Raw genomic sequence first — 13414 nt, 5'->3', positions numbered from 1 at the left:
TATAGTACTCCACTATATAAATGAGTAATTCATTTAGGTATTTTCTTTTTTAAAAGATCTCACAACAAGGCTGTGCAGTGAATAACATTTAACCCCCTCTTTTACTATATTGTTAGTGTACCTGCAGGATAAACTCCAGAAGGGAATTGCTCGGTCAGAGGGTCTGTGCATTTGTCTTTTGATAATTTGCCAGATTGCCTCCTAAGCGGTTGTACCAGTTCACATTCCACCAGCAATGTATGTACTCCCCTAGCCTCGCCAATATAGCATGTTATCAAATTTTTCATATCTGTCAATTTGATGGGTGAAAAGGACGTTGTATTCAAGTGAATGAGTGAGCCGATGACTAGGCATGTAAAAGGATGCAAACATTCTCCAAAGGGACTCAAACACTCCTATCCTATGAACATGAATCAATGTGAAATGATCACCAAGCAGAGAAGCCTGGGGTGAGTTGCTCTGAGCAGAGCAAGGCTGCTCTCCTCAGATCACTGGAGGATCCCCCATCTCCACAAGATTGTAAGCTCCGGAAGGGAAGTGACCAGGGCTATCTTGTTCACTGCTGTATCTCCTGTGCCCAGACCAGAGCCTGGCACTCAGCAAACATCTGTGCAGTGAATGAGTTATCTCAGGACCAGCCAGGGGACAGGCAGAGCAGGGTATGTGGAGAACACTTAGGGGTGGGGGGTGGGATGCCAGGATACACTGGTCGTCAATGCTGTTCAGTGTGAAGCGGGTGTTGGAGAATCGGGCGAAGCCGTCCCGGTACAGCCAGGCTCGCAGCGGCATGTACTGTGGGGGAGGTGGAAATGGAGAGAGAGAAAAGGGAAGGGGAATCAATACCAGCACTTTCACAACTCCTAGCTTTTGCACCTGCTGTTTCCTCCGCCTGGCATGCCCTGCCTTCTCTCCCACATCATCCTTCATGAATCTGCTCAAACATCAGCCTCCTTTGATTCGATCCCCCTCCTTCCCTGGAGGTAGAAGTAAGGGTAGGGAGATGCAGAAGGGAACAAAATTAATGGGTGTCTTCTCTGCTCCACTACCACATGTGACACCCACCAGCTCACGGTGTGTCCATATTCCCCACCAGACTGTAAGCTCCAGGAGGACAGGGGCCGAGCCTGTCTTGGACACCCTTATATCCTGTTCCCAGCAGAGAATATTGCACCAGGAAGGTTTAAGTTGTTCGTCGAATGCATGGGTGGAGGGAGTATAGCACCTCCTTTGTTAAGAGAGTAGGATGCCTGGATCCAAGTCCCAGCCCTGCCACTCACCATCTGTGTGACCTCAAGCAAGTCACTCAGTCCCTCTGATCTGTTTCCTTATCTGTAAAATGAGGCCAATAAAAGATCCTACCTCCCTGGTTATTAGGAGGACTGAAAGAGATAAAACCTGCTAAATACTGGGCCCGGAGCTCAATACATGCTAGCTGTGGCTACCATGGATGACTGAATGAATAAAGAAGGAAGGCAGAGTGACAACCCAGTTGCTGGGGTCTCTGAGACGGCAAAGCTTGGATCTGTTTACCCACCCCCTGGGCTCTCCCGGGCAGGTTAAACCAGACAGCTCACACGGGTGCCCCCAGAATGGCTTCTGCCCCTGTCCCCCAGTCCAACTGTCCCTTCCCCGCCACTGGAGGAAGGCACCTGTACTGGTCACTCACCGACATCACCAGCACGTAGACACGCAGGTCAAACTTGCGGCCTGTCAGGCAAGGAAAGAATTAATCAGTGTAATGAATATTGAATGTGTACCATGCTAGGTTTGGGGGATACAACAGTTGACAGGCAGATGTGATCCCAGTGAGCCACAGGAGGTACCAGGTGCCTGCCTAGCCCAGAGGGGGCGGGGCCTTCGCGCAGGAGGAGCTGCCTGCGTAGAGGCCCAGAGACGACAACGAGCTTGGTCCAAGGGCAGAGTGGAAGGAGATGTGAGTGAGGTCAGCAGAGGCCAGGTCATGTGCAGTTTTTGGATTTTGTTCCACCAACCATGGGAAGCTACTGAAGGGTGTCCGATCCCTCTGGCAACTGTGTTTGGAGTAGAGCGAAGGGGGCCAGAGCAGTGGGCATCAATACGGAGGCTGGCGTGTTGCCCTGGAGGGAGAGGACCATGTCCGGAACTGGGATGGAGGTGGCCAGCAGGTTCAAAAGCTGCATGGGAACTTGATGAAGAACCGGATGTGGGAGGGAAGAGAGGGACGCTCCCAGAACGGTCTCCACCTTCTGGCTTGGGGGTGCGAGGGCTGTGTCCCCAGGGGGAGGCTGGTGGGTGAGCCAGATGGTGGGGGGAGGACAAGGGGTAGATTTTAGTCCTGTTGGATTCGAGTTGCTGAGAGATGCCTGCGAGGGGATGATACAGGCTGCAGGACATCAGGGTCTGGGGTGCGGGGCAAGGTCTCGGCTGCAGACAGAAAGCTGGGAGTTACTGGATCTGGGTGGTGGTTAAAACCACGAGAGAGGATGGGGTCACTGGGAAAGGGAGGGGTGGAGAAGACACCACGGACTGCCCCGGCGGAAGGACATTTCCTGAGGAAGTGAGAGGAGGTAAGTGATGTCGTCCCCTTCGGAGCACTGGCTCCTCTCAGACCAGACCCTCCCAAGACGCCCCTCCTCACATACTGCCTGATGTGTCTGTACTTCACGGCCCCTGTGTGGGAAAAGCAGAGGTGGAGACGGCCTGGGGAAATCCGAGAAGCTTTCATGCGCCACAGCCTGGTTCTGCCTCAGGCCCTTGGCCCTTACAGCTCGCCGGGCCTCCAAATCTACCCACGGGTGACTCCTAGCTGTCATTCAGGGTTCAGCTCCCGTCACCTCTGCAGAGAGGCCCTCCCTCACTCTGCACTTGATTTACTTCCTAACACTCACCGCTGTGTGGAACTATCTTACTTCTTTGTTTCTGGTTTATTGCTGTCTGCTCATTGGAGTGTAAGCTCCAAGAGAACAGGGTGGGCAGCCAGCACCCTGGACGATGGTTGGCACTGACTAGGCACTTTGTAAATATTTGTTGGATAAACGCATGAAGGAGCTGGTTCTTGAAGAATGAAGAGGATTTTAGTGAACCAGGAAGGGAGAGGGAAGGGCATGCCAGGCAGGGGGAACCTTAGGGGCAACGGCTGGGAGGTGGGAGCATGCAGGGTGGGATTCTGTCTTTGCATCCCATCATGCCTGGTGTCAGGCTGAGCCCACGTTGGGCTGCTAATCAAGGCTTGTTGACTGACTGACCGACCATCCCATGGAAGGGCAGGAGCAGAGACAGCCGTCTTACCTCCTATCAGGTAGGGATTTTCGATGTAATGCTGAGCTACATAGTTCTCCACGGGAATATCATCTTTCTGGTCATCAGAACTTCTTGTGGCCTAGTTGTAATAATAATTGTTATTAACATTTTTTTTTCGCATTTCCTGTATATGAGGCATTGTGATAGGCACTCTACTTGGGGGTATATGATCTGATCCTTAAATCAACCCTGTCGGGAAAGTACTAATGTTATTCCCGTTTTACAGATGAGAAACTGAAGCACAGAGAAGGGGAGTGACTTGCCCATGGTAACACAGCCAACTGGTGGTACAGCTGGGAAGTGGACCCACACAGGCTGGGCCCAGAGCCTGGGTATTTAGCCTCTAGATCTGTGCTTCCCAGTAGGGCAGCTACTGGCCACATGTGGCTATGTACATTTATATTTAAATTGATTAAAAGGAAATGATGTTACATGCTACAGTATGGAGGAAACTTAAAGGCTTCATGCTAAGTGAAACAAGCCAGACATAAAAGGACAAATATTGTATGATTCCACTTATACGAGGTACCTAGAGTAGTGGAATTCATAGAGACAGAAAGTAGAAGGGTGGTTGCCAGGGGCTGGGGGCAGGGGAGCAGGAGGGAATTAGTGTTTCATGGCTACAAGTTTCAGCTGGAGAAGATGAAAAAGTTCTAGAAATGGATGGTGGTGACTGTTGCACAAAACTGTGAATGTACTTAATGCCATTGAATTGTACACAAATAGAGTTAAACTGGTAAGTTTTATGTATATTTTACCGCAATAAAAGAGGAAATAAATTAAAAATCCAGTCCTTCAGTCGCACTAGCCTCATTTCCAGTGTTCAGTATATCAACATGGCGCTAGTGGTCAGGGCATTGGAGAGCACAGGTGTGCACCATTCCCACCACTGTAGAAAGTTCCATTGGTCAGTGCTGCCTGGAGTACCACCCAGGCCTCCAAGGACATTCCTCTCCCTTCTCTACTTGCTAATTCTTTGCAGGCCAGCCCAGCTCAGGAGGATAGCACGCTCCTTTTCACCTCACCATCTGCAAAGCCCTTTCCCACCCACTGTCCCCTTCACAGTAACCTTGTGAGAAAACCGAGACCCAAAGGCAAATGTCACACACCTGGTAAGGTCACACAACAGCCAGGGGCAGTGAGCGCTGGAACTCAGGGCTTCTGGGCCCAAGGGCCAGGATTTTCTACACCTACCCCCACCCCCACCCCCAAGCTGCTTCAATATCGAGGCAGCCAGGTCTTCTCTTTCTGGGACCCAGGGCTACCCCCACCTATAGTCATGCTGCTGCCAGAGGGGTTGACAGTGCTCGGAGCCGGCTAAGCCCCCAAGCTGGTGAGCTTCTTCGCGGCGGTGCCCCGACAGTTTCATGGGAGGAATCAGGACACACGGTGGGGAGGAAAAGTTCATTTATTGAGCACCTGCTGTGAGCCTGCTGACACGGTCGGTGCCCGTTGTGGAGTTCTGTCATCCTGCCCCTCACACCCACCCTGCACATTGTCATCCCTAAGGGGCTCAGCAGTTTCCCCAGGACCACACAGCTGCTGAGGCAGGATTGGGACCAGGATTTCTGCTGTGACAAAGACGGGGTTGGGGGAGGGAGGGACCTGCCTCAGGCTCAGTCCAGGACCTGGAGGAAGAGTTAGCCAAACTCTCTGCAGCCAGGTGAGCAGGAAGCCCAGGAAAAGAATGCACCGTTCTCTTAGACATATTAACTCACTGATTCACAGGGGCCCAGAGAGGTGAAATGACTTGCCCAAGGTCACACAGCTATTAAGTGGCAAGGTCAGGATTTGAACCCAGGCAATTTGGCTCCAGAGACCCTGCACCCATAGGCAGGCCTGCAGGCAGAGCTTCTTGGCCAGCCCTCCAAGCTTTGAGGGCAAGGAGGAGGGGCCCCTCATCCATGCAAGGGCAAAGGAGGGTTTGGGGAGGAAGGGGGAGGGGCAAGCTCACCTTCTTCCAGTCCATGATGTCCTTCAGCCTCCGGAAGAGGAAGATGCCCTTCCCCTGCGACCGGGCTACCTGGGGTGGGGGTGAGGGCAGAAAGGTTGGCTCTCAGCTCTGTGTGGTTCCCTGTTGGCCCCTGGGCTTGGGGGCCTGGGGCCCCTCCCCAGGGGCCCCTCCCCAGCATTTTTCTGTTTCCGTCCCCAAGGGCCCCCCAGCTGTCCCTGAGGAATGGCCCAGCCCAGCCTTGAAGGGGTTGGGACAGAGAAGGTGCTAAGCATGGTGGGAGGGAGAGAGGGAAGTGGGAAGGAAAGTGAGAGACCGACTGAGCTCACAAAGGCACACAATTGCATGAATAATACAAAGGAGCAGACAATTAAAAAGCCATTTCTAACAGTCCTGGGAACACATCATCCACTTCTTTTTTTGGAAATCAATTTGCCTTCCTAATTAGATTTTGCTTCAGCTAATACTGCAATCAGCCTGCCTTTATTGAATCCCAGCATGGATAATTCAAAGCTTCACAGAGTCTAGGGGTTGGGAGAAGCTTTCATACCATGCAGAGCAGCAGGCACCAAAGGCATTGCTCCCTCTGTGACATCCCTCCACAATGGTCACCTGCCTGACCTTGCACATCCACAGTGCCGGGGAGCTCACTACCTGCCCCCACCCCTTGACAGCCCATTCCACGGCAGGATAGCTCTATTAAGCAGTCATTTCATCCAGAAGGTACATATTAGGTGCCTACTCTGTGCTTGGCTTTATGCTACAGCAGTAACCCAGACCTCATGGAACTTTCACAGCTTAACCTGTGTTGAGTTAAAATTCGTCTGCCTGGTTCTGGCCTCTAGGCCTCCTACAACAAATCTGGTTCCTGGGCCCCAGAACAGCCCTTTGGTTATTTGCAGCCCCTGAGCAAGTGCCCCGGAGCCATTTTTTCTCCAGCATAAATGCGCCCAGCCTGAGCAAACTCTCATTTCGTTCTCATCTCTTCTGAGCATGGCCCAGCTGGTCAAAGCGAGGCTCTTGGTACGATGTGAGGCGGGCAGGGCCATCAGGCATGGCCGCGGGTTGTTGCAAGAAGGGCTTCCAGCGGTGGGGGCAGTGGGAGCTAAAAACCCAGCCCTGCTCTGCCTGCCATGCTGTGCACCCTGGTTCAGGGTGTGTGTGCCCAGAAGATGGGGTGCCCAAAATACTGGAGCACTGGCAGTGGTGCAGGGGCAGCCACACGTGCACAGCTCTTTGGGAAAACAATTACTCAGTGTGCATCCAGGGCTTCCAACGGTTCACAGCTGTGCAAAGACTTGACTGGGCACTTCGCGAGAGATGACCCAGAGTAAGCAATGAAAAGGCACTGACCCATAGTCTTCAGGGAAACGCAAATGAAAACCCCAATATGATAGCACTACACACTCCCCAGGAATGGCTAAAAGTAAAGGCAGACACTACCAAGTGTTGGTGAGGATGTGGAGAAACTGGAACGCTCACACACTGCATTGTTGGGAAACTGTTGGGCAGCATCCACTAAAACTGAAGGCAGGCACCCCTGTGACCCAGTGATTCCTCTCCTAGGTAACTCCGTGACAGAAACGTGTGCACGTGGACATCCATGGACATGCACAGCAATGTCCAAACAGCACAATTCATAATAACTCCAACCTTGAAACTCTCAAATGAATAAATATTCTCTCAATGGAATAGTGTACAACAATGCTTAACAATTTACAGTTACCCACATCAGTATGGACGAATCGCACAGACATAATGTTGAAGGAGAGAAACCAGACACAGTGTAGCTGTACTGCATGATTCCAATTATATAAAGTCCCAAAACAGACAAAAAGAACCTATACCGTCAGTGACTGGGGGTGGTGGGTGGAAAGGGGTCTGGGGGAGCTGCTGAGGGGTTGGCAATGCTCTGTGTATAATCTGGGTACTAGTGTTCACCTTGTGAAAATTCATCAAGCTATATCCTTAATAATTTGGGAACTTTCTGTTTTATTAAACTTCAATTAAAAAACTTTTTTTTAACAGTTCATACCTTTTGATCTAGGAACTGCCACCCCCACCCCTGTTGGCTGACTTCCCTAAAGCCATTCCACTTCCTCTTGTTCCTGGCTGACAAAGCCCACCTCTCAGGATGGAGGCTAGAAAGACCAGATACTTGTTTTCCCAGCCTCCCTTGCAGCTAATGGAAACCATGTGACCCGTTTTGGCCAAAGAGACCTAAGGAGATATCTGCTTGGGGCTTTGAGGAAAGAATTTCATCCTTGTTAAAAATATTAGGGTTGGGGAGAGATTGGGGGTGGAGGGGGAGAGAGAGAGAGAGAGAAAATGTCTGCCCCTTGTTCAAATGCTGCATCTGAGGAGGTGATACCTGCAACTACAACAGCCATCTCACATCCATAAGGTGACAAGTTTGATGACAGAAACCCAACACACTGAGGAGGCAGAGTGGACAAAGAGAAGAACCCCGGGCTTTTAATGGCACCTTTGAGCACATCCCTAAACCTGGAACTGCCTACCTCCAGCTTTCTTGTTATATAAGATAATGAAAAGCCTTTATTGCTTAAAGCCTTGTTTGTCACTGACATGCCTATTCCAGGAGATGTCCTGGAATAATCCTAAAGAGTGGAAAATAAACTTCCTGCGTGGTGATATATCAGAGTTGTCGAGACTGGAAATCACCTAACATCTAGCCCCACCAGACTGTCGTTTCCAAAAGCAATCACAACGATATTCCCAGTCCCACATGTCTTCCCCAACCTTGCTACCCACCACCTTCCAACAAGAGGAAAGTCAATGTCCGTTCCCCTTGAATCTGCGTGAGCCTTCAGGACTGTCTCAACTAATTGTGTACAGCAGAAGTGATGCTGTGGGAATTCCAGTGCTGGGTCATAAAAGGCAACACAGCTTCCACACAGCTTTCTCTTTGGAGATGGTCACCCTTGGAACCCAGCCACCATGCTGTGAGGAAGCTCGGGTCACGTGGAGAAGCCCACACTGGGGGCAACTGAGTCTTCCAGCCCCCAACCCTGGCTGAACTCCCAGCCAGCAGCCAGCACCAGCTTGCTAGCGGAGCGAGTGGGTCAGCTTGGCAGTGAGTCCTCCAGCCCTCAGTAAATCCGCCCAGGTAGACGCTGGAGCAGCCATGAACCTTCCCTGTCAAGTGCTGCCCAAGCCGGAGGCTCATGAGCTAAATAAGAGATGATTGTTGTTTCAAGCCACGGAGTTTGGGGACGCAGCAACAGAAACAGAACTTTAGGGGAATAGTTCCTAAATAATGGTGATATTAGAAGCTAATACTTCTCGACAATGAACCAGGCACAAGGATTTTACACACATTTCCTCATTAAAGCTTTATTTTTTTCACCTTGCATTTTCTTTTTTCTTTCTTTTTTTTTTTGCGGTACGCGGGCCTCTCACTGCTGTGGCCTCTCCCGTTGCGGAGCACAGGCTCCGGACGCGCAGGCTCAGCAGCCATGGCTCACGGGCCCAGCCGCTCCGCGGCATGTGGGATCCTCCCAGACCGGGGCGCGAACCCGCGTCCCCTGCATCGGCAGGCGGACTCTCAACCACTGCGCCACCAGGGAAGCCCTCTATTTACTATTTTACATTAAAATTTTCTGACATATCAAAAGCAGAGAATAGTACATACTCCCAATACACAAATTCAAAATTATCGAACTTTCATTTTAAAACAAATCCCAGATGTCATGTTATTTCACCCTTAGACTTGTGCGCATCTTGTTTTCAAAAAATTGACACTGTGCTATATAACCATAATACCATTATCATACAAGACATAATTAATAATGATGTCTTAGTGTCTGATTCTTCAGTCTATAATCAAATGCCCCTGATTATCTCAAAAATGTCCTTTTATAATAGGTTTAAGTCCAGACCTAAACAGCTCCCTACATTGCATTTGGTTGTTATGACACCTAAGTCTCTTTTAATTGAGGACAGTCCTCCCTCCTTTCCCCCTGCCATTGACTACGTGTACAAACCAATTGTCCTGTGCACTGTTCCATATTCTGGGTTGGTCTGTTTCCTTGTAGCACCATTTAAAGTATTCCTCTTTTCTTTGTATTTCCTATAAATGAAACTTAGCTCTAGAGGTTTGGTTACATTCAGGTTCCCCTTTTTGGCAAGAATACACAGCTGGTGCTATTCCGTCCCAGTTGTCTGTTTGCTCCACATCTAGAGATGCTAAGATTGACCAGCTTGCACCTTTTTCAACTTCACGTTCTATCCTGAGCATCTCTCCATTTCAGCTCGTATAGAATGTCCTGGTTCTTTATTATGGCTACATAGATCCCATTGGGTGAAAACACTGGGTGAAAATAACAAAGTGATCATTCCCTTGAAAAGAATACTTCGTCTCAATTTATTTGTAAAGATGATCATAAAAGACCCGTCAAGGTCTATGATTCTTTAATTATGTGCAACAGAACTTTGCTTTTTAAAAGGAGCCCTTGAATGTATTTTTGGTAAAGAAGTCTGTTGTATTGTAATTAATTAGTTTCTAAATTCTGTCTAGAAAGTCATATCATGAATTTTCTTAAAGGACAGTTGAGTGTTGGCTATAATTATGTGGAGGGATAACTACAAGAAAACTATTGCATATGATACTACTATAGAAGTGGTTTTGCTTTTCTCCCTTTGTCAACAGGAAAAGGGACAGAAAATCTCAGACCCCTTAAAGATAGCCTCCAAACACCAAAGGGAAACACTGGAATTATGTGTAATTAGAATTACGCATTTATAGATAACTAAGGGGCCACTTGACAAAATTCATAAAATGGAAGTGAGAGAATTTTACTGAGGAGACAGGAAAACATGGGCGATACAGATGGAATCACCTGGAAAAACTCAGTCCAAATAGAATCTACACTATAGAATGGGGGAGCCGCAGTGGAATGGATACTGGGGAGACAGTAACGCCCACTAAAGCTGGAATCCTATATGTACTTAATTTGAATAAAAAATCCTCTCTTATTTAAATCACAGCATCTCAGTTAGGTTCCATGTACCATTAGTCCCAAAACTTTGCAAAGGTAGACACTGAGGTTGGATATAAATTATAACAAGCTACGCAAATTTGCTTTTTTTTTAAATTTAATTTTATTTATTTTTTTATACAGCAGGTTCTTATTAGTCATCCATTTTATACATATTAGTGTATACATGTCACTCCCAATCTCCCAATTCTTCACACCACCACCCCCGTCCCACACCGCTTTCCCCCCTTGGTGTCCCTATGTTTGTTCTCTACATCTGTGTCTCAATTTCTGCCCTGGAAACCAGTTCATCTGTACTATTTTTCAAGGTTCCACATACATGCGTTAATATACGATATTTGTTTTTCTCTTTCTGACTTACTTCACTCTGTATGACAGTCTCTAGATTCATCCACGTCTCTACAAATGACCCAATTTCATTCCTTCTTATGGCTGAACAATATTCCATTGTATATATGTACCACATCTTCTTTATCCATTTGTCTGTCAATGGGCATTTACGTTGCTTCCATGACCTGGCTATTGTAAATAGTGCTGCAATGAACATTGGGGTGCCTGTGACTTTTTGAATTATGGTTTTCTCAGGGAATATGCCCAGGAGTGGGATTGCTGGATCATATGGTAATTCTATTTTTAGTTTTTTAAGGAACCTCCATACTGTTCTCCATAGTGGCTGTATCAATTTACATTCCCACCAGCAATGCAAGAGGGTTCCCTTTTCTCCACACCTTCTCCAGCATTTGTTGTTTGTAGATGTTCTGATGATGCCCATTCTAACTGGTGTGAGGTGATACCTCATTGTAGTTTTGATTTGCATTTCCCTAATAACTAGTGATGTTGGGCAGCTTTTCATGTGCTTCTTGGCCATCTGTATGTCTTCTTTGGAGAAATGTCTATTTAGGTCTTCTGGCCATTTTTGGATTGGGCTGTTTGTCTTTTTAATATTGAGCTGCATGAGGTGTTTATATATTTTGGAGATTAATCCTTTGTCCATTGATTCGTTTGCAAATATTTTCTCCCATTCTGAGGGTTGTCTTTTCGTCTTGTTTGTAGCTTCCTTTGCTTTGCAAAAGCTTTTAGGTTTCATTAGGTCCCATTTGTTTATTTTTGTTTTTATTTCCATTACTCTAGGAGGTGGATCAAAAAAGATCTTGCTGTCGTTTATGTCAAAGAGTGTTCTTCCTATGTTTTCCTCTAAGAGTTTTATAGTGTTCGGTCTTACATTTAGGTCTTGAATCCATTTTGACTTTATTTTTGTGTATGGTGGTAGGGAGTGTTCTAATTCCATTCGTTTACATGTAGCTGTCCAGTTTTCCTGGCACCACTTATTGAAGAGACTGTCTTTTCTCCATTGTATATCCTTGCCTTCTTTGTCATAGTTGACCATAGGTGCATGGGTTTATCTCTGGGCTTTCTATCCTCTTCCATTGATCTATATTTCTGTTTTTGTGCCAGTAGCATATTGTCTTGATTACTGTAGCTTTGTAGTATAGTCTGAAGTCAGGGAGTCTGATTCATCCAGCTCCGTTTCTTTCCTTCAAGACTGCTTTGGCTACTGGGAGTCTTTTTTGTCTCCATACAAATTTTAAGACTTTTTGTTCTAGTTCTGTGAAAAATGCCATTGGTAATTTGATAGAGATTGCATTGAATCTGTAGATTGCTTTGGGTAGTATAGTCATTTTCACAATATTCATCCTTCCAATCCAAGAACATGCTATATCTCTCTGTTTGTATCATCTTTAATTTATTTCATCAGTGTCTTCTAGTTTTCTGCATACAGGTTTTTTGTCTCCCTAAGTAGGTTTATTCCTAGGTATTTTATTCTTTTTGTTGCAATGGTAAATGGGAGTATTTCCTTAATTTCTCTTTCAGATTTTTCATTTTTAGTGTATAGGAATGCAAGAGATTTCTGTGCATTAATTTTGTATCCTGCAACTTTACCAAATTCATTGATTAGCTCTAGTAGTTTTCTGGTGGCATCTTTAGGATTCTCTATGTATAGTATCATGTTATCTGCAAACAGTGACAGAGTTACTTCTTCTTTTCCAATTTGTATTCTTTTTATTTCTTTTTCTTCTCTGATTACCATGGTTAGGACTTCCAAAACTATGTGGAATAATAGTAGTGAGAGTGGACGTCCTTGTCTCATTCCTGATCTTAGAGGAAATGCTTTCAGTTTTTCACCATTGAGAATGATGTTTGCTGTGGGTTTGTCATATATGGCCTTTGTTATGTTGAGGTAGTTTCCCTCTATGCTCCACTTTCTGGAGAGTTTTTATCATAAATGGGTGTTGAATTTTGTCAAAAGTTTTTTCTGCATCTATTGAGATGATCATATGGTTTTTATTCTTCAATTTGTTAATATGGTGTATCACATTGATTGATTTGCATATATTGAAGAATCCTTGCATCCCTGGGATAAATCCCACTTGATCATGGTGTATGATCCTTTTAATGTGTTGCTGGATTCTGTTTGCTAGTATTTTGTTGAGGATTTTTGCATCTATATTCTTCAGTGATATTGGTCTGTAATTTTCTTTTTTTGTAGTATCTTTGTCTGGTTTTGGTATCAGGGTGATGGTGGCCTCATAGAATGAGTTTGGGAGTGTTCCTTCCTCCACAGTTTTTTGGAAGAGTTTCAGAAGGATGGGTGTTAGCTCTTCTCTAAATGTTTGATAGAATTCACCTGTGAAGCCATCTGGTCCTAGACTTTTGTTAGTTGGAAGATTTTTAATCACAGTTTCAATTTCATTACTTGTGACTGGTCTGTTCATAGTTTCTGTTTCTTCCTGGTTCAGTCTTGGAAGGTTATAACTCTCTAAGAATTTGTCCATTTCTTCCAGGTTGTCCATTTTATTGGCATAGAGTTGCTTGTAGTAGTCTCTTAGGATGATTTGTATTTCTGCGGTGTCTGTTGTAACTTCTCCTTTTTCATTTCTAATTTTATTGATTTGACTCCTCTCCCTCTTTTTCTTGATGAGTCTGGCTAATGGTTTATCAATTTTGTTTATCTTCTCAAAGAACCAGCTTTTAGTTTTACTGATCGTTGCTATTGTTTTCTTTGTTTCTATTTCATTTATTTCTGCTCTGATCTTTATGATTTCTTTCATTCTGCTAACTTTGGGTTTTGTTTGTTCTTCTTTCTCTAGTTCCCTTAGGTGTAAGG

At 46.2% G+C, this 13414-nt stretch overlaps 1 protein-coding gene across 1 annotated transcript in view; it reads right to left on the bottom strand.

Annotated features, from left to right (window-relative positions):
- The window catches only part of TTLL9 (tubulin tyrosine ligase like 9), a gene marked incomplete at its 3' end in the record, with an annotated part of 43733 nt that overhangs the window by 18450 nt on the left and 11869 nt on the right, over positions 1-13414 (bottom strand). Inside the window, exons 4-7 of the mRNA XM_082857823.1 lie at positions 5234-5302; positions 3268-3358; positions 1667-1707; positions 705-792 (exon numbers count right to left, since the gene is read on the bottom strand). Of these exons, the coding sequence (XP_082713949.1) occupies positions 705-792; positions 1667-1707; positions 3268-3358; positions 5234-5302 (289 nt within the window). The remainder of the gene's footprint in view (positions 1-704; positions 793-1666; positions 1708-3267; positions 3359-5233; positions 5303-13414) is intronic.

Source organism: Leucopleurus acutus (genome assembly GCF_964270905.1).
Source record: "Leucopleurus acutus genome assembly, chromosome: 16".
Classification (NCBI taxonomy): Eukaryota; Metazoa; Chordata; class Mammalia; order Artiodactyla; family Delphinidae; genus Leucopleurus; species Leucopleurus acutus.
The sequence above is the reverse complement of the archived record's forward strand: the minus strand, read 5'-3'. Positions and strand labels throughout refer to the sequence as shown.